Source organism: Cervus elaphus, chromosome 32 (assembly GCF_910594005.1).
Source record: "Cervus elaphus chromosome 32, mCerEla1.1, whole genome shotgun sequence".
Classification (NCBI taxonomy): Eukaryota; Metazoa; Chordata; class Mammalia; order Artiodactyla; family Cervidae; genus Cervus; species Cervus elaphus.
The window spans coordinates 16,086,295-16,104,914 of record NC_057846.1 but is presented as its reverse complement, the minus strand read 5'-3'; the positions used below and the strand labels follow the sequence as shown (position 1 = coordinate 16,104,914).

The 18,620-nt window shown below is 41.6% G+C and overlaps 1 protein-coding gene across 1 annotated transcript; it reads right to left on the bottom strand.

Annotated features, from left to right (window-relative positions):
• Nucleotides 1–405: 405 nt before the first annotated feature.
• SPCS3 (signal peptidase complex subunit 3) lies at nt 406–9,767 on the bottom strand. The gene is made up of 5 exons (XM_043893596.1): nt 9,473–9,767; nt 7,646–7,719; nt 5,530–5,606; nt 4,820–4,935; nt 406–3,876 (listed from the first exon to the last, which is right to left on the bottom strand). Exons 1-5 carry the CDS (start codon nt 9,613–9,615, stop codon nt 3,744–3,746), a joined length of 543 nt encoding a protein of 180 aa, XP_043749531.1. The 5' UTR covers nt 9,616–9,767; the 3' UTR covers nt 406–3,743.
• Between the last annotated feature and the right edge of the window lie 8,853 nt (nt 9,768–18,620).

Sequence of the window (18,620 nt, the reverse complement as noted above, 5' to 3'; positions counted from 1 at the left end):
CAACAGGAGCTCAGTGCTTGCCTGGCCTGGGCAATGTCTAAGGTATGAAAGGAAGGAAGAGTCAGGTCTAACGTCACCAGGAGCTCGAGTGACAACAGCAGCCTTTACAAAGGAGCACTGCTGCTGCTAAGTCGCTTCAGTCGAGTCCGACTCTGTGCGACCCCATAGATGGCAGCCCACCAGGCTCCGCCGTCCCTGGGATTCTCCAGGCAAGAACACTGGAGTGGGTTGCCATTTCCTTCGCCAATGCATGAAAGTGAAAAGGGAAAGTGAAGTTGCTCAGTCTTGTCCCCATGGGATTTTCCAGGCAAGTACTGGAATGGGGTGCCATTGCCTTCTCCGACAAAGGAGCACACTAACTGCAAAATAGCCCCCACGGTCTGGCCACATTACAGAGACAATGACTTGGTTCATCATCAGTATTTATTGGGTGCCTATTTTGTGCAAAGCTCTGCACCAGGCGCTGGGGAAAATACAAAGATAAACCCACAAGACTGCCCTCAAAGAGCTTACAGTCTAGGGTAGGAGCCCAGTCTCTGGGGATCTGCTAGGTGTGACTACCCTCCCCCACACCTGCCCCAGAAAAAGAGAAAGGAAAAAAGAAAAAAACTCAAGTTTACTAGACTTGGTTTCATCCATTTTTAGTTCAGCAGCTTCACATTTTAAAAAAAAGCATCAATCTGAAAGTCTTTTAAATGCATACCTTTTACTCATAAACAAAATTCATTTTCATTAGAAAAATGTTGACTATTTATTGCAATTAAGAAAAGCCTCAAACGTTTCTTCAGTATTGACATGAATGTTTTTCTTATGAATTTAAAGTAAACAGTTTCCCAAATTGCATCAAAACATGCAACAATTTTTTGAAAACATTTTTTTAAACCACTGGCAGTCACACGAAAGGTACATAGGCTGTCTGCTAAAAGCAAGGGAGGCTTCTGAAATGGACAGATGTTGACTATTAAAATTCACAGCTTATGGTTTTTCCCCCCATAAACTCATTTCATGTCAATTCAAAGCATTATAAAACACAGCCCCATTAACCTGTACCCCAAAGATCCAAAGCTTTAAGGTTTAGGTAGTTCTTATAGCCTTAAAGCCTCTCTCTCTAGGCTGGCCAGACCCTCCAAAGAGCTGTTAAGATAATTACAAAAACAGAAACTCAAAATAACCCCTTTTCCTACTACACCATAAAGGATTTCTGGTCTCCTGTTATCATCCTCTAGGCACAAAGAAACCAAATGTAATCAATTGCGGGGCATGAAAAACAGATTAAGTGCTGGTCCAGGTTAAACCACAGGAGAAAGGAACATGGGAGCACATCAGAGGAGAGTCTTGCAATTCTTCTTTTCCAGGATGATCCCGGGACTCAGATGTTTCTAATCCAAAGTGTGAAGCCTTCAGTCTTGTGGAAATGCAAGACTTTTGAAAACACTGATGGTAAGGTAGACAATGTTATCAACTAAACACAGGTCCAACTTTTTCATGCAGTTACAGTGGACTTACAAAGCTGTGCAAACCCAAAAATGAGTTCCTGAGAGAAAGGTTTTGTGTTCCCGTGTTGGATCATCCTGGCCTGAGCAGCTTCTCTTTCCAATGAAAGCAAAAGCTCCATTGTGCAAGTGGGCCTCTCTACTCCCCTTCCTCACCTAACTCCAAAATGGGGGTGAGCCTGGACTGAACAGTAGCGGGAGTAAATTTCCACATTCATGTGCAGCAAATACAAACCCAGGTGTCCAGCGGCATCTGAGCGCCTCAGCTGGCCCTAGGTCTGCCTTGGGCTGCAGGCCCATTGAGAGCACCCTCCTCAAGAACACATCCTTTTAAGCTTTAATGCCGACAGATGTTAAGTTTGTGTCTAGTAATTGTACAAAAACTATACAAAAAGTTAAATCTTCTGGGTGTAAAATATAACAGAAATAAAATCAGATCACTTATGAATTATGTTAATTCATCTTTCAGTCACATTACATCTGCCCTCTCATTAGTAAGGTGCTTTTCTGTTCAATCGGCCAGAGATACAACAAATTTTACAGATGTGTACGGTATAAAAGAATCACTGTTTAAGTTAACTAGTCCAACTCTTGTCATTTTACAGATAAAGAAATGGAGACCCTGAAAAGTTTAACGAAAAAGCTGCGAGCCAAACCCAGTCTAGTATTCATGACACTGTACCTCTGGCCTCCACAGAACACATGTCCTTACAAGCCAAGCTGTTCCAGGCAATGTAAGTAAATGGAGACGTGTTTCTCATAACAAATGTCAGCCACTGGTATAAACGATGCTTAGAAAACATTAGCCCTTTTTGGTTACCGCTGACACTGTTCCTGCAGTGTTTGGTCTAGCTTTTAAGGGTGATTGATCTGCAGTTGCTTCCTTTGAGGATGTTTATTTGTCCACTGTAGGAAAAAACATGGTTAAATATGATCATATAATCAATCTCTAAATTATTTTTACATATGCTTGGATTCTTTTACTTTTAACGTGAGAAGAATTAATTTATGCAGAGGATGAGTGACATATTACCTCTATATAAATTGTTGGCAACTTGAAAATCAGTCACTTTCATTTAGAAAAGGAACTCTTCTAACTAATAGAAAGGGTGTCCAGGGTAACAAAAACTGTATTAAAAATTACAGAAGTGAATTTTGACTAGTCTGTCATCTGAGGTATAGAAGAGAGGACATGCTCAGAGAATCAGATCTGAGTTCAAGGGTCAATGCCCTTCCTTGCTGGCTATATAATAACCTGGAAGCAATTCAATAAACTTCTGGGTCAGTTTCTTTATCTGCAAAGAGCTAACATTTGTACTACCTACCTTATTAGATTATTGAGAATCACATACAGTCAAATATACATGAGTGCTTATAAATGGAAAAGCACACCAACAATATTGATTATTATTACCCCAATAATTATTAAAATGTGGACCTAGAAAAAAATTTAAATATTACCACTCAGTGGCACTGGGCATGCTCAGTAGAACAAACTTAACTCAGAGGGTAAACCATGCAAACATTTTCAACTTTCTATGGCAATGTTAAAAAAAAAAAAAACACACAAAGATACGACATCAAGGAGCTTTTTTAGAGAAAGCACTGAAAGACACAGACTTAAGTGACTTTAAAATGATTTGAGAATGATTTACTGCATTTAAAGAGGTATTTAGTCTTTAGTGGAGAAAGCTGCTAGTCACCTGTCAGAAAAACAAGCATTTGGGCATTCCTAAGACAAATGGAATAAAATTCCATCATGTTTGGCTGTTTTGTAAACCAGGCTTCTCACTACTAAGTGTATTAATTTTTCCAGTATTGAAACAAAGCCTAAAAGAGAGAAAAGAAAATATCTGCTTCTAAATCACATCCAATGTGAGCCGGCATGAATGCAAGGCTTAAATAGAGTTCTCCCAACTCCACAGGCACCTGAAAGCATTGACTATCCTTCATGATCACTCATATTCCATCCAGAATAATGGAAATACAGCAACGACTTCAAATACAAGTACTTCACAGAATCTTCTGATGTGGCTGTCTTACTCTTACAATGCTTCACTCTGGTGGCCTTTGTTTGTTTTTATTTGGAAAATCAGGTAGTACATTAGTCTTTCCCTTCAAATATGCCTTCTGATGTTCATTCTTATACCAAAAAAAAAATTAACCCACAACAAATGAAGATGCAAGGAAGAAAGAAACCAGATACAATTCATTAGGTATAAAAATATGTTGTTTCAAATTCAGAATAATTTAATAACTCTTCGTTATTTCATATGTATCTGGAAATGGGACGGATACGTGTCCTGATCCTGTCACGAGAGGTAGAATTCCAGCATTTGGTACGACATTCCAGGACAGGGTTAAAGTGACATTCCTATTTCCCCTGTAACGAGACATCATAAACAGAAGTCAGCAGAAACATTTGTAGTTCAATAAAAATGTTGTAATTCAAGCACTGAGGTGTCAGATACTTTATGTTTTAACCAGCTCTAAGTGGAATTCTAATCTACAAACACATTTACCCAAGCCTTTTGAAATCTCAGACAACGCTGGAAAACCCCAGCATTCTCACTGTAGGCTTCCCGTAACGACCCACCTAAAGTTACTTCAGAGTCAGTTAGGCAAGCCATCAACCAAAATGCTTACATGTGTAAAACACAGGGAACATAAACACATTTGAGCTAAAAACCAAGGGGAAATGATTTGAAACTTAATTCTATCATTATCTACATGGGCAAACCTGAATTGATCAAAATCTCTCAATGCTGTAAAATTTTCATCTGCATAAACAAGTTTGGTTAGGGTTAGCTCTTCCCTAAAATCTTTTCCAAAGCTGACCCACAGAGATGAGAGCCAAAGTGGACCCAAAAGATCATTCATTCTAATTCCTTCATTTTCTACAAAAAGAAGCTGAGGTTCAGAGAGGTTAAGTGAACCAAAACCAGGAACCTCAGTATCAAATCCTGGACCAACAGGCTGCTTCCTCATTCAGGTTCCCTGGCAGTTCCTCTGACTCCCCTAGAGTAGCCCTCTGGAGATAACAGTCCCAGCCCAGGGTCAGCAGCCCAGGACCCTGTGCTCCTGAGAGCAGAGGCCCCAGGCCCTCCTACTCTGACTTAAGCTCTCAGAAGGCAAGAGAACCAAGCACTTAAGATTCCAGTTGGACAGCACTGTTTCTACTCAAATCTTTCAGTTCAGAGCTATGTGAATACTTTTCTTCTCTCTCTTCTTTTTAGCCTGCAATGTTTTTCTTTAAAAAAACACATCACGTTTTTCTCTCCCCTTCACATAGCATCGCATATAAAAAATGACAAAGAGTTGCTCACTTGAGACCATTTCCGTCGTCAAAGAAAAAATACTTTGTTTTCATATCTTTTAACAGCAGCTTCGGATTATCACCTCTCAGAACAATCTTGTCCCAAAGGACAACCTGGTTCAGAGCCTGCATTAAAATAAAAATTAATTAGATAATTCAATAGAAATTAGCATCTGGTCACTTCAAATGTATTGGTAAATAAAGTCTTATTTATATGAATGAATCTAACTTTGAGGGAACTGTTAAAATCTTAAAGCAGACAAAATGATACAAGTGGATAGACACAGGAGTCCAACTTCTCCTGGACAAAAGACATTTCCCTAAGGGAAATCACCTCTTTTGCTAAAACAACCATGTTATTTAGAGCCCTTAAAGCTCAATGCAAGATTTTAGACTTATGTGCTCTTCAGAGCGAGGCCCTAGGAGAAACAGAAATTTCACTATGGTAAAATCCTAGGAGTCAGACAATCCTTTCAAGTCACTGCTTTGACAGATCACAAACAAGTTTGGGAAATTAAGGACATGAAATGGAGAAAAAACACATCTGTAAAAAAGACGGAAGCTACAAAAGAATTTTCTTAGTAGAGTCACCTTCTCCATGGGTTTGCGATTTTTACTAAATTACTCCAGGTCAAATATTTCAAATATATAAAATTTATATTCTTTCCTAAAGAATGAGGTTTTAAATATCTACAAAAATACTTCCACGCATGTACTTACATTATTTTTTGTTGAATATTCAGCTGATAAGTAAAGAAACAACTGCTTAACATTCCAATCAAATATATTTTCTAGATGTAAATAAATTAAGGAATATATAAATCATAAAGCAGCATACAACTTTAAAAAAGATTTTAGTTATTCTTAAAATTGATAATTCATAGCAATATTGATACTAAAATTAAAATAAAAAAGAGGTGGCCCAGAAACATATTGGTGCACTAATAAAAACATATAAAAGATAATACAGTGTAAAATCCAGCTCATTCCAAAGTCAAAAAATATCAGTGAGATTAAGAGCATCCTTCCCTGCTCCTCTAAGCATTACTACCTGAGATACTTCAATTAATAAGAAATTAACCATGAAATAAAAATTTAGTTTTCTGGAAAATCAACCCAGTAAGTCTAAAAGAAAGCGGACCTAGTAGCTTAAACATACATGACTCCATTGGAGTTCTGAGTATAACCAGTGATCACAAGACAACTTCATGTTGTGCAAAAAAGAACAGGCTCAAGTAACTAAACCAAGTACCGTAAACTGTACATGTTGTATATGGACACATGCCGGGAGAGATCAAAATGTCCCATGATGTGCTTTATAAAGTAAGGGTATGAATAACAGTTTGGTTTACAAGAGTGAAAAACCTCACCAGGATTAATTACAACACCAGGGGCATGGAGACCCGGGCTGGGAAGGTCCCCTGGAGGAGGCATGGCAACCCGCTCCAGGATTCTTGCCTGGAGAATCCCATGGACAGAGAAGGCTACTGGGCTATAGTCCAAGGGGTCACAAAGAGCAGGACACGACTGAGCGACTAAGCACAGTGGCACTAAGAAATGAACTGAGTTAATGTCTGGATTTCATTAAGCATCATATATTAATAAAGTCATTTCATTATATCCATTTACATGCTAAGAGGTACATGTTCATGACATTCCTCTCTTGGGTATGTGTATCCACTAAGAATCACTCTTTTAGAATTGAAGTCTTGGATATCTCTTTATATGGGCAGGTACAATTTCAACTTTTAGCAGCCATGTTAAGAGAATCTAAACTACAAATGAGGAAACTGGGAATATATAATAGTTGAAATATCAGGAAGTTCCACTGTAATTGCCCAATACACAAAATTCCTACTTTTACACTAGATCCAAACTCCCTCACTAGCTTAGATTAAAAAAAAAAAAAGACATGAGGACAATAGCAGAAGTCTGCCACAGGACTTTTCTGATGGTGTATTCTATTCCCTTAAAAAAAAAAAAAGTGCCTACAGAATTAATTACTAGTCTACTTCTAAACCCCATAATTTATTTTTTAAAAACGAAATTAAAAGTAATTCCAGGGTAGTAAAGGGGCATGTCAGGCAAACTTCCCAGGTACACAGTCTGCTTCCACTGTTCAGACAGCTGCTTTACACAAGTACAGACGGTTCAATCTCCATATTCAATTTTAATCCTGGGGTCCTAAAAAGGCAGGTGAGATCCTAGAAGTGGCTGGGAAGAACATTGCCAAAATAGTAAATCTAAGCCCCTAAAAGAAGATTAAACTGGCCAAAAAGAAGTTAAAAGGTGGAAATTCAAAATAAAGAGAAAATACTGAAATCACCTCCATTTTAAGTAATTGTTTTCATTGTTAAGATTTCTCTTACTATATAAGTACTTATAAAAGAACTATAAGGCAGAATGCTAGCATTTTTACCAATAATCATCTGATAATGACCTTCTGAACCACAACACATGCAATTCACTTTTAACATATGCTTCTCTGCTATCACAAAATACGGACATATTCTTTGGGACTGTACATGAAACACTGCATCTAGGTAGGCTGAGTACTGCTATCATTCTTCCTCCTTTAAGCTAAATGATCTAACTTTATTTTCTTTCTGAAATCCAGACTCAAAAAACTCTTGTAGCTTTAGATTTAACTCATGAATCTATAAATAAGTTTTCTCAAGGTATGAATGAGGGACAATAACACGATTATACTGATGAAAACACAAGCACAGAAATTCCCAAGGTTTGACTTGTGGATAAACGTACTTATTGCCCCCCAGGTGACTGAACAATATGTGTATCATTATACAAGCAATGAAATATTTTTTCAAAAGGATATCAGCAGTTATATCAAACGTAATGAATCCCAGATCACTTCTTTCTCTAGGTCCAGTGAAGTCTTCTACATTTTTTCTAGAAGCAAAAAATAGTTAAGTTTCACCATCCTTCAAACTTAACGGCATACAAAATTCACAAAATTCCTTATATAAGTGAAAGTCTGGCTGCACTCCACAAACAAGCAAAAATCAGCGAAACTTGTGTATCAACAAACATTCTAATTCACTATTAAAGCAGGTCTTCAGCTATTTCCATTTAACTTAAAAGAATCCCTAACAAAACCCAGAGGGAGATAAACAGTGCTCAAAGAATGTGAAATACTTTAGATCAAGTGATATGGAAGAAGAGGAAGAAAAAATTACAGAAGACTATAAGGAAACCAAGACAAAATGAACAATTGCTATTTTTGAGCGTTTACTATGTGTCTCTGTCAGATCCACTATGTATTTTTGACAATCATCTCAATGCTCACAACATGCCTATGGGTTGGGTGTTACTTCCACTTCAGACAAGAGCAAATGAAGACCAAGGAAGGTAAGAAGCTAGCTGCAGATACAAAGTAGCTAACAGTTCAGGATTTACGATGAGCCACGCTTTTCTACTCTCCCAGAGCAGATAGACTCAGGAGTTCCAGCCAGGGTCTATCTGCATGTAAAAAAAAGCAGTTGCTACAAGACATCAACATAGGCAGGGAAAAAAAAATAGTGGGGGGATCCGCGAACACCAACATATGATTTGAGTTGTACATGAACACTTTGGGTGTCTTTCTGCACTTAACATTGCTCGTTTGTGTAAAACACAGTATCATCTAGCAGTTGGTGATTTTTGTGACAACTTTCCTGTGAAAAATCCCAAGTGATTCCTGACACCAGATGACTCTTAACACCAATATCCCTGGAAGAAAGCAGTGAATAGATCATGTCTTCCTTCTTTTCTCAAATAAATATAAAGAGAAAGCAAAAGTTCAGTCAATCTCCAAACTACATTTCTTCCCTTTCCATCTTCATCGAGCCTTTGGAGGTAGATGTGAATCTAGAGAGCCACCCACATGACACTCGTACTTCTCTTTGGTTCAGAGGCTTACAGTAAATGTCAGTTTAGCTATTCTCATTCTCATACAGATGACCAGCTGGTCCCCATTTCCGACTTAAGAAATAAAACGAAGATTGAAGACGAGGGGGCACTTGTTGAAAGATGGCACATAGAATAACGACAGGAGAACCACGGAGGAGTAAAAAAAAAAAAAAAAAAAAGAAATTCTATGGATCGAAGAAGAAAGTCCTGGAGAATAAATCTCAGCATTAATTTTTTTAATGGGCATTAGCGGAAGGACCATGTCATTTTAAATTCTACTTGGGGGCATGTTCGCAGAATGTATTCAAGAGGCTTGGACCTTCAAAAATTTTTAAATTCAAAGCATCCGTCGCGAAGCGCCGGGGTGTCGCGTCCTCCCCAGGCACCCTCACCCCTCCGGCCCAGTCGGCAGGCACCTTCGTCAGCTGCAGGAGCAGGCAGACCCCGGGGAGGTGAGGGGTCGGAGCAGGAGGCGCGGACCCCGTGCCGGTGGGGGGTGGGGGTGGGGGCCGCGCGGCGCTGTCGTGGGGCTCCCTCATTGGCTGCGCGCGGGCGCGGAAGTGAGGAACCGGAAGGAAGCGCGGACGCCGACCCAAGCAACGCTCCACAGGAAAACTGAAGAGCGAGCCCGCGAAGGCGCGGCGCAGCGGGGCGCCCCGCCCGCCCGGGGGCGCCGGCTGCTCGTGAGGGGGCCCCGCGCCCGGCCGGCCCCCCGACGCCCTGCCCGCCCATCCCCGCCGTCGGCCGCACTCACAGCATGATCCGCGAGACGTGCAGCCGCACCGGGACGCTCCTGTCTTTGAAGGCGGTGGTAATGAAGCAGCCGAACGTGAGCGCCGCCATCACGCTCAGTGAGAAGGCGAACAGCGAGTTCGCCCGCGACAGCACCGTGTTCATCTCGGCTGACGCCCCGAGAGCGCACCGCTGCACAGCCACAGCCGGGACCCCGTTCCGGCAGCGGACCGGCTCCCGACGATCCGCGCCGCCTGCGCCGCGCGTTCCGGGGACGCGCGTCGCCGCGGCCCCGCCTCCTTTCCGGTCCCGGACGCGACCGAGCGCGCGCGCCCCCGCTGCCCGGACACACCCACCGGCGGGCGGGGCGCGCGCGGAGCCCGAGAGACTGAGCCGCGCGCGGGCCGCCCCCTGTCCCGCCGCCAATCAGCGACGAGGAGGGGCGGGGTTTCGCCGAAAAGATCCGCCCACTTGGTGTTACGTCCCCAAGCCCGGCCCGAGACTCCATGCCCAGCATCGTTTCTTCGCCTCTCAGCTTGTGTGGGCTTCCTAGGTACTTAGGTTCCGTTATTTTGCGTTTAAAACCAGCAGCGGGGCAAGATCGTTTGTCACCCGACGGGTCACCCCTTGAGAACAGCGCACTTTACAAAGCGCCCAGTCTTCCCTTTTGTCAAGCCTGATCGATGTTAGAACATCAGCTTTTGGGGAGGGCGTGGGGTACAAAATGTATCGGATAACCGAAAGGATGACCTCACTGGGCTCTCAGGATCAAAGAAGGTGAACGCTGTGGAATTGCTATGCCACACAAAGGATAGTTTAAATTTTTATAAAATATATAAAATAAAATTTTATAAAATATATAAATTTATAGTGTAAATTTAGCAAGCCATTAATACATAATGGCCCTGAGAGACCGTAGGGTTCAGACTGCCAATCCCTGAGCTTGAATAAACTGCCGACACCTTTGTTGCGTTAGCAGCTAGGGTGGATATTTGTTTGGGTTGTTTTTTGGGGTTTTTTTTTTTTTTGTAATTTAAAAAATAGGATTCAATGAGCCCAGTAATACGCTGAAGTTAACATCTTAAAAAGTTTTGAGTCCATAAACTAAGAGTACGAACACCTGAGATACCTGCAGACCAGAAAATGATACTCTGACCCTATTGCTGGTTTACCTGACCTGTTGTTGAGCCCTTGTTTCTTTGTATTACTCAGTAATCACTCAATTTTCATACAGCCATACAGTTAAAAATCTTACTAAGTGCCTAGTATGCCAGGTACAGCAGGCTCTGAGAGAACAGGACTAATAAGATAAAGCCCCTTCTAAACTGAAGTAGGGCCAAGTAATGAAAACCAAACAAGCTATAAACTAAAGAGAGATCTTTAGCTAAGTTTAAGCCCTAAATTTTTATCTCCAGGCAGCACAGTAATTAAATGAAGCAATGATTTGTTGAACATCTACTGTATTGCACATGATACAGAGATGTTTGTGTGTATAATATGGATATCAAAGAAGTATCCATTAATTCCTTCTTTATCGAGAAGTTTTTTTTTAAACATGAAAGTGTTGAATTATTTTCAAATGTATTTCTGTATCTTTGGATGTGGTCATATGATTTTTCTGGTAGCTCTGTGCTATAGATGGAAGGTTTGTGACCACCTCCTCTCAATTCCATATGTTGAAATCCTAACTCCCAATGTGGTGGTATTAAGAGATGACCTCTGGTAGGTGATCAGGTTAAGAGGGTGGAACCCTTATAAGTAAAATGAGTGCCCTTCTAAAGAGACCCCAGAGAGGTCCCTACCCCTCCCTTCATGTTGTGAAATGGTAAGAAGACTGCAAGTCTGTGAATCAAGAAGAATACCTTAAAAAGTTAAAAATCCCATATGCAACTCTTATTATCCTATCTTAGAAATTTGCAAAAAGGGAATAAGGAAATATTTGAATTCTTCATATCCTTCCTTTGAAAGGTCTATTCTGAAGAAAAAAATTGTGTAAATGGAATTTATTGGATTTTAGCTTCTGGGTGCTGGAGTATGTTCAATTTTTTTGCACTAATACAGTCTGAATCCTTATATTGGGAGGAAGTAAAAAGTACTATTCAAAGGATGTGAATATACTACTAAAACTGAAATTCATGAAGCACAAATTCTGTTTCTGTGGTTTAATCATTAGTTGTAAGAGTCAGTCATAAGCGTATGATATTCTAGGAACAGGTGGGGAAGCAAAGAACCTGTGACCTGGTATAAGATCTGTTAACAGACGCTGAGTAATGATCTTGCCAGGTGCACTGACTACCATATAGACAGGCAAGACCCACTGCCCCAAAGATAGTTGTGGTTCTGGTGAACACCAACATATGATTTCAGTTGTACATGAACACTTTCTGCACTTAACATTGGTCATTTGTGTAAAACACAGTATCATCTAGCAGTTGGTGATTTTTGTGACAACTTTCCTGTGAAAGATCCCAAGTGATTCCTAACACCAAGTGATTCCTGACACCAGATGACTCTTAACACCAATATCCCTGGAAGAAAGCAGTGAATAGATCATGTCTTCCTTCTTTTCTCAAATAAATATAAAGAGAAAGCAAAAGTTCAATCTCCAAACTACATTTCTTCCCTTTCCATCTTCATTGAGCCTTTGGATGTAGATGTGAATCTAGAGAGCAACCCACATGACACTTGTACTTCTCTTTGGTTCAGAGGCTTACAGTAAATGTCAGTTTAGCTATTCTCATACTCCATTATCTAAAAAGTTGCTTTCTATCATTTGATATCATTAAAGGACATTTTTATATGAAGTGCATATTCAACCCACACAATACTCCTTGTTCAGTCAATGCATTATGGGAATTAATAAGATAATGTATTTTAAAGCTGGCTTCCCTTTTGGTACAGTGGTAAAGAACCTACCTGCCAACGCAGGAGATGCAAGAAATGAGGGTTCGATCCCTGGGTCAGGAAGATCCCCTGGAGTAGGAAATGGCAACCCACTCCAGTATTCTTGCCTGGAAAACTCTATGGACAGAGGAGCCTGGCAGTCCATGCAGTTGCCAAGAGTCGGACACAACTGAGCGACAGAGCATGCACACACACACACGCACATTTTAAACTTACTTGGAATCAATAATATTATGTGTATATAATATAATTTCCATCATTTCTATTAGCTTATGTATATAATTTCTAAATCCAATATTTATATATATATATGTATTAGCTAATATATTTTTATCCTTAAAATTAATAGTTTATTATTAGACTATTCAAAACAAAATATAATTCTTTGGTTAACCAACCATGGGAAGAGTAGGAGTCTGTTTTACTGGCCCTGAAACACTGGTTTAATGTTCCCATTGTGTGTTTTTTTTGTATCTGATTGTTGTTATTCCAGAGGGATTTTGTGTCTTTAGAAGACATGCTTTAAAGAAGATGTGTTCATTAACTGCTTTATTCCTGCCTAAGCCAAGAATGTTTGGTAACAAGAGAATCTGTTTTTTTTTTTTTTAAGTTGAAAAATAGCAGGGAAATTCTCTGATACTATCGAAAGGAGACAAAGAGAGACTCCTACCAGAAACTGTATTAGATAACCAAAAATCTTCTTTGAAAAAGAAGGATACTAGAACAACCAATGCCAGTCAGCCTACTCCTGAAAATTGCTGTGCAGAGAGATGAACTCTCAAAGCAAAGCAAACAGAAAACCCTAAGGCCAGCATTCTGAGCTTGCCTCCTGAGAATGGTGCCCATGCATGTCCTCACTGCCTCTGATTCATCTAGGAGTAAATTATTTGAAGACCCATTTATAATTGGAATTATAAGAGAAGCATTTCATTAGACTATCAATCCAGTGTGTAGATCTGAGGCACTATAAATAAATCTCTCAAGCAGCAACCCTCTCCAGTGAGCTCAAGTAATCAATTACAGCTCCACTGAGAGAGATGCTTTTTAATGTCCGACTTTGCCAAAAAGCAGGCTAACAGCTGATCCATTCCTAAAGACATTAGGGTCGGTTTTCAAACAATCTTTATTCATAAGAAATGTTCTAAGTCAGGCATCCAGAATTCTTTGGTTCTTAATTTTTTTTGATTACTTCAGTGGTCCTGCTGCTAAGTCACTTCAGTCATGTCCACCTGTTTGCAACCCTATGGATTGTAGACCACCAGGCTCCTCTGTCCATTTGATTCTCTGTGCAAGAATACTGGAGTGGGTTGCCATTCCCTTCTCCAGGCGATCTTCCTGTACCAGGGGTCAAACTCATGTCTCTTACATCTCCTGCATTGGCCATTATTTAGTAAAAAATAAGTTTAGAAACAGAACATTGACGATAGAATCAATAGAGTTTAAACTCCAGTGAAGAGCTTGGAACATTAATTATGGTAGACATCTGTCATACCTAAATTTTTCTCAGTGCTTTCCCCACATGATAATATCAGTAGTTCTGCACTTTGTGCATTCTTCCTTCCCAGCGCAGAATCTGAAAAATAACTACTTTTCCCAGCACTTTGCTGCCAGGTACGGACATGTGACTCAGATTTCACCAATCAGATAAAGCCTAATGAACCCATGATTTGGTTGACAACATACGGAAACAAGAGACTGACATCCAAGTTTGCAGGCCTGGGTGTTTAAGTTTGAGGGTGAGTGAACCAGTCTGGACAGTCACAGCAGAGGCTGTGTAGCTGGGTGGTCATTGGTGATAGAAGCAGGACTGGTCTAAGGTCAGATAAGCCAGCCAGTCCCATGACCCTTCTCTCCCTGCTGGTTTTTCTTTGTTTTTTAAATCTGTGCTGTTTAATTTCTGCTTTCTTTTACTCCAGTCATTACCCAAATGCTTACCTTGTTTACTACTGTTTTGCAGTGGTTTGTTACAATTTCAAATCCACTTGTTTATGACAAAATGAAGCTGTTTTTAAGAGTGAAGTGGTTTTCAAGAACGAAGTGGTTTTTTTTTTTAATAATTTTTATTGGAGTATAGTTGATTTACAGTGTTGTGTTAATTTCTGCCATGTAGCAATCTGCTACATATACCCACTCATTTTTTAGCTTCTTTTCCCAATGAAGTTAGCGTTTTGATGTAAAAGTGAAATTGTGTGTCAGGATGTCATCAGCCACGTCCATTCTGAGCACTAAGTTGCTCCGCAGCTGAGGGGTCACTGGGGGCTGGTCACTAAGAATGTGTGAGAGGCAGCTGGGGCAAGGAGACACTTAGGTCACAAACACTCGAGAGTGCTGCGTCCAGGCAAAGGCTGCCCTTTGCTGATCTAAACAGCTCTCCAAAGATCTCTGGGCATTAGCTCCTGCTGTGAAGGCAACTGTTACCAGCAGTGGCCCCAGGCGGGACTGTCTTCTTGCCTATCAACTCCGCTGCAGTCATTCCAAGCCACAGGTTCTACCAACAGGGGACTTTTCATTCTTGTGCTGGCGGCTGGCCATTAGCTCTGGTTGGTCAAGCCTTTTCCCTGAAAACCAGCTCATAGAAATGTATAGGTCCCCTTGTCTGGGGTGATGGTATAATTAATCTGCTATTGGCTTGAGTCTGTTATTTCCTTATTGGTTTATTAACAGACATTATCCTGTATGCTGTTGGCCTGTGAAATTATTATAATCCCCACAGGGAACCTGTGTTAAATAAATTCTTGGCAAAGACACTCTCGGTCTCTGAGCAAGCATAATTTGCCACGAAACAAAACAAACTCCTATTCGACAATGACATTATGTGGCGGTAGACTTATCATTAAATTAAAGTCTATTTTCTGGAATATTAAGCCATGATTGACTTCTGAGCCTAAAACTGGTATGTCACAATGAACCATGTTTTCTTACTTTTTTGTCATTCAGTTTACAGTGCTTATACTTAGCTTAGTTATGAAGTGCCAGATGGCAACTCATTGCCAGTAATTTATTAGGAAATAGGAAAAACACCACGTAATATATAGTGCTAGAATATGGAAATGCTAACCATCCGTGGCCATGTTTTAAAATTTACACCAATTACCTATTTCTTTGGATACGATTTTCTGAAATGAAGCCCACGTATTGTCTCACAAGATGTTTAACCCTGGAGTCTTTTCTCAGCACTTTCTTTTCTGTAGTTGTGTAAAGCTTCACAAATCAATGTGGAATTCTGGTGCTCTGAATTTTCTGCCCCCACATGTCCAAGATTGTGCTGTGCCATCTCAAAGATGTTATTCTTTGATGCCTTCCTTTCTTTCACTATCCAATTAGTCACCAAGTTTCTGTCAACTCTGTCCCTGCGTGTGTCTTGCGTTTTATCCACTTTTCTCAGTTTTCACTTCATTACCCTAGTTCCAGGTGTCACCTCAGCTGACCCACTGTAGCCGCGCCCACTGGTCCTCTGATTCTGTTCCTGTCCTCTGTGATTCTGTATACACCAGTTAAAATCATTCCCCCTTGCTTTTAGGAAAGACTTTCAATCACCTTCCATTTAATTTAGAACAAAGTCCCATGGACTTGTGATGTGGCAGTTTGCTTCTTTGAGAAGATATCTCGAGTCAGAGCCCTGCATGCAGGCGGGTGTGGGGAGCATCACGGGCGGTCCCCAAGAAGACCGACAGCGAGGGCAGTCGGCAGGTGTCACCGTCAGCAGCTGGGAGAAGACACTCCAGTTCTAGAGGAGAGTCTGCGGGGTACTTGACAGTGTCCAGTATCCGTGGCTCAAAAATAGGGTCATGTTCCCTCCTGCAGCACCATCTCATGCCTGGCTTCGGGCATAGCGGCCCTCTATGAGGTCCTGGGAAATCAAAATCCTCAACTGCCACCTATTTTTCCATAAGGAAGGCTCATTCTGGCTCATCATGGCTCATCACACTAGCATCACTGAGGCCCCACTCTCTGCAAGTGTTTGCCAGGTTATAGAGAAATAGGTTTGGGCTTCCTTGGTGGCTCAGACAGTAAGCAATCTTCCTGCAATGCAAGAGACCTGGGTTTGACCCATGGGTCGGGAAGATCCCTTAGAGAATACAATGGCTACCCACTCCAGTATTCTTGCCTGGAGAATTCCATGGACAGAGAAGCCTGGCAGGCTACAGTCCATGCGATCAGAGTCAGACACGACTGAGCCACTAACACAGTTACAGAGAAATAGACCTAAGAAGATAGAATGGATCTGCTGCTTTCAGAAGGCAGGATAGTTGATTGCTTTGCTGATACAAAACACTAGAAAGGTTCTGGAATTAAAATTTGGATGCCCTAATCTGCAGCTAGGGAAATCCCATGGACAAAGGCTACAGTCTGGCAGGCTACAGTCCGGCAGATTGCAAAGAGTCAGAGACACCTGAGCACAGCAGAGTAATCTGCATGTAGGTGCAAGCTGGGCTGAGGAACAATATCCTTGAACTCATCTGACTTATCCGTGGGATCAAATATAAAAATACTCATAGATTCAACAGATAAGCTTCAAAAGGACAGAAGACTGGAACCAAGCTGCTGATCAAACACACGTGAGCCAGACTGGGATTCTAGAGCTCCCAGGGAAACAAAGCATCTGGGTTCATAAATGCCTCCCAAGGTCCCTCGAGGAGCAGGCATTAAAAGTCTCCAAAAGTAGCTTTCAGTTCAGCAGTTTGTTGAGGGTGATTTTCCCGTTGGAACGGATGTGGAGAACTTGATGGACACTGTCTCAGAGACCCAAGTTTCTTAAAACTAAGCAGTTCCACTGGAAGAGACAGTGGTAGCAGCCTCTGGGGCACAAGACTAGAAGGGTCTGCTCAGAAAAAACCGAGGGGCCAGCCGCCACATGGAGCTCCTGCACAGAGCCCGGAGCGCCCACATGCGAGGCTCGAGGGGAAATGCAAAGTAGGACCTGTGGCCGGAACAGTCCCCCAAACAAGGTCTGATGACTGGAACCTTCTCCATTGCAGGCTCAAAATCTCTGCAAAAAGATTTCAGTGTCACAAATATCACGGTGAGAGAGGAGAGTGTGTCTGGGTGGGTGTTTCCTCCCAAGACCTAGTAATTTACACAGTGCCTGAATTCAGCTCTTGCTGAGAAATCGCTTCTAAGCGCCCAGTGTGTAGATGTTCTACAGTTCCCATCCTTTTGTAGGCAATCTGGTCAAGATAAATCCAGATTTTTCTTTTTTTCCCTCAGCCAGTACACTCAGATACCATTGAGTTTCTGCCGTGGTTTTGGCAATTTTAATACAGCGTTCCAGGAATGTAATTTTTCCTGGGATAACTGCCCGCAGCAAGGATTGGTTTTGTTTTCTGCATTTGTTGGGTAGAGAGCTAGGGCTATGGACAATCCCTTCCGACCTAGTATCTGCTTGATAAGCAAGGAACACTGGAGGCCTGGCCTTGAGCTGGTAAGGCTCCTGCGGCCCTGACAGTCATTCAGGAGAGAATCCTGGCTGGAGAAGGTGCAAGAACACCACCTCCACCCTGTTCCTGAGTGAGAACTCCTCTGACTGAGCTGAATAAGAAATTGGTAGAATCATGTCCGGATCTTAATTTAGCTTGAATTTTTTTTTTTTTTTTAACTTTGGTAATCCACATGAGCAAATGATTTTAACTGTAGATTCCAACTCCTTTACACATTAACATGCTAAGTGACTTACGCCCTCTCTAAAATTTGTGAAATTCAACAATATTGCAAAATGCACAAAACAAATATGTAAAGTGGTAACCCAAGTTCAAGACACAGGATGTTGTCCCCTGCCACATACACATTCTTTGTCACACCTCCTGCACCTCAAAAATAACCACTAACCTGCTAAACACGGCCTTGCTGTTCTTCGTTTCATTTTTACCACCCAAGCATGTGTCCCTAAAAACAGTGGTTCAGACCTGCCCTTGTGTGATGTTTGTGCTAAGTCGCATCAGTCGTGTCTGACTCCTTGTGACCCCATGGACCATAGCCCGCCAGGCTCCTCTGTCCATGGGATTCTCCAGGCAAGAACACTGGAGTGGGTTGCCATGCCTTCCTCCAGGGGATCTTCCAGACCCAGGGATGGAACCTCCGTCTCCTACGTCTCCTGCATTGATGGGGGATTCTTCACCTCTAGCACCACCTGGGAAGCCTTTGTGTGAACTTCATATAAATGAAAGCGGCAGTGCTCTGGAGGAGGTAGGGACTCGTTTCTCGGCACCGAGTCTGAGAGCCGGGGGGGTGCACAGCTGCTCTTTGTTTTCCTCACGACCAGAAAGCCG

What these genes read in the sequence shown, in the direction of transcription:
- SPCS3 (XM_043893596.1), bottom strand. Translation starts at nt 9,615, where the DNA reads ATGAACACGGTGCTGTCGCGGGCGAACTCGCTGTTCGCCTTCTCACTG. An exon ending in CACGTCTCGCGGATCATGCT is followed by an intron (nt 7,720 to 9,472) that starts GTGAGTGCGGCC and finishes TTTTGCTTCTAG; the next exon opens with AAAAAATGTAGAAGACTTCA. An exon ending in TACGTTTGATATAACTGCTG is followed by an intron (nt 5,607 to 7,645) that starts ATATCCTTTTGA and finishes TAATTTATTTAC; the next exon opens with ATCTAGAAAATATATTTGAT.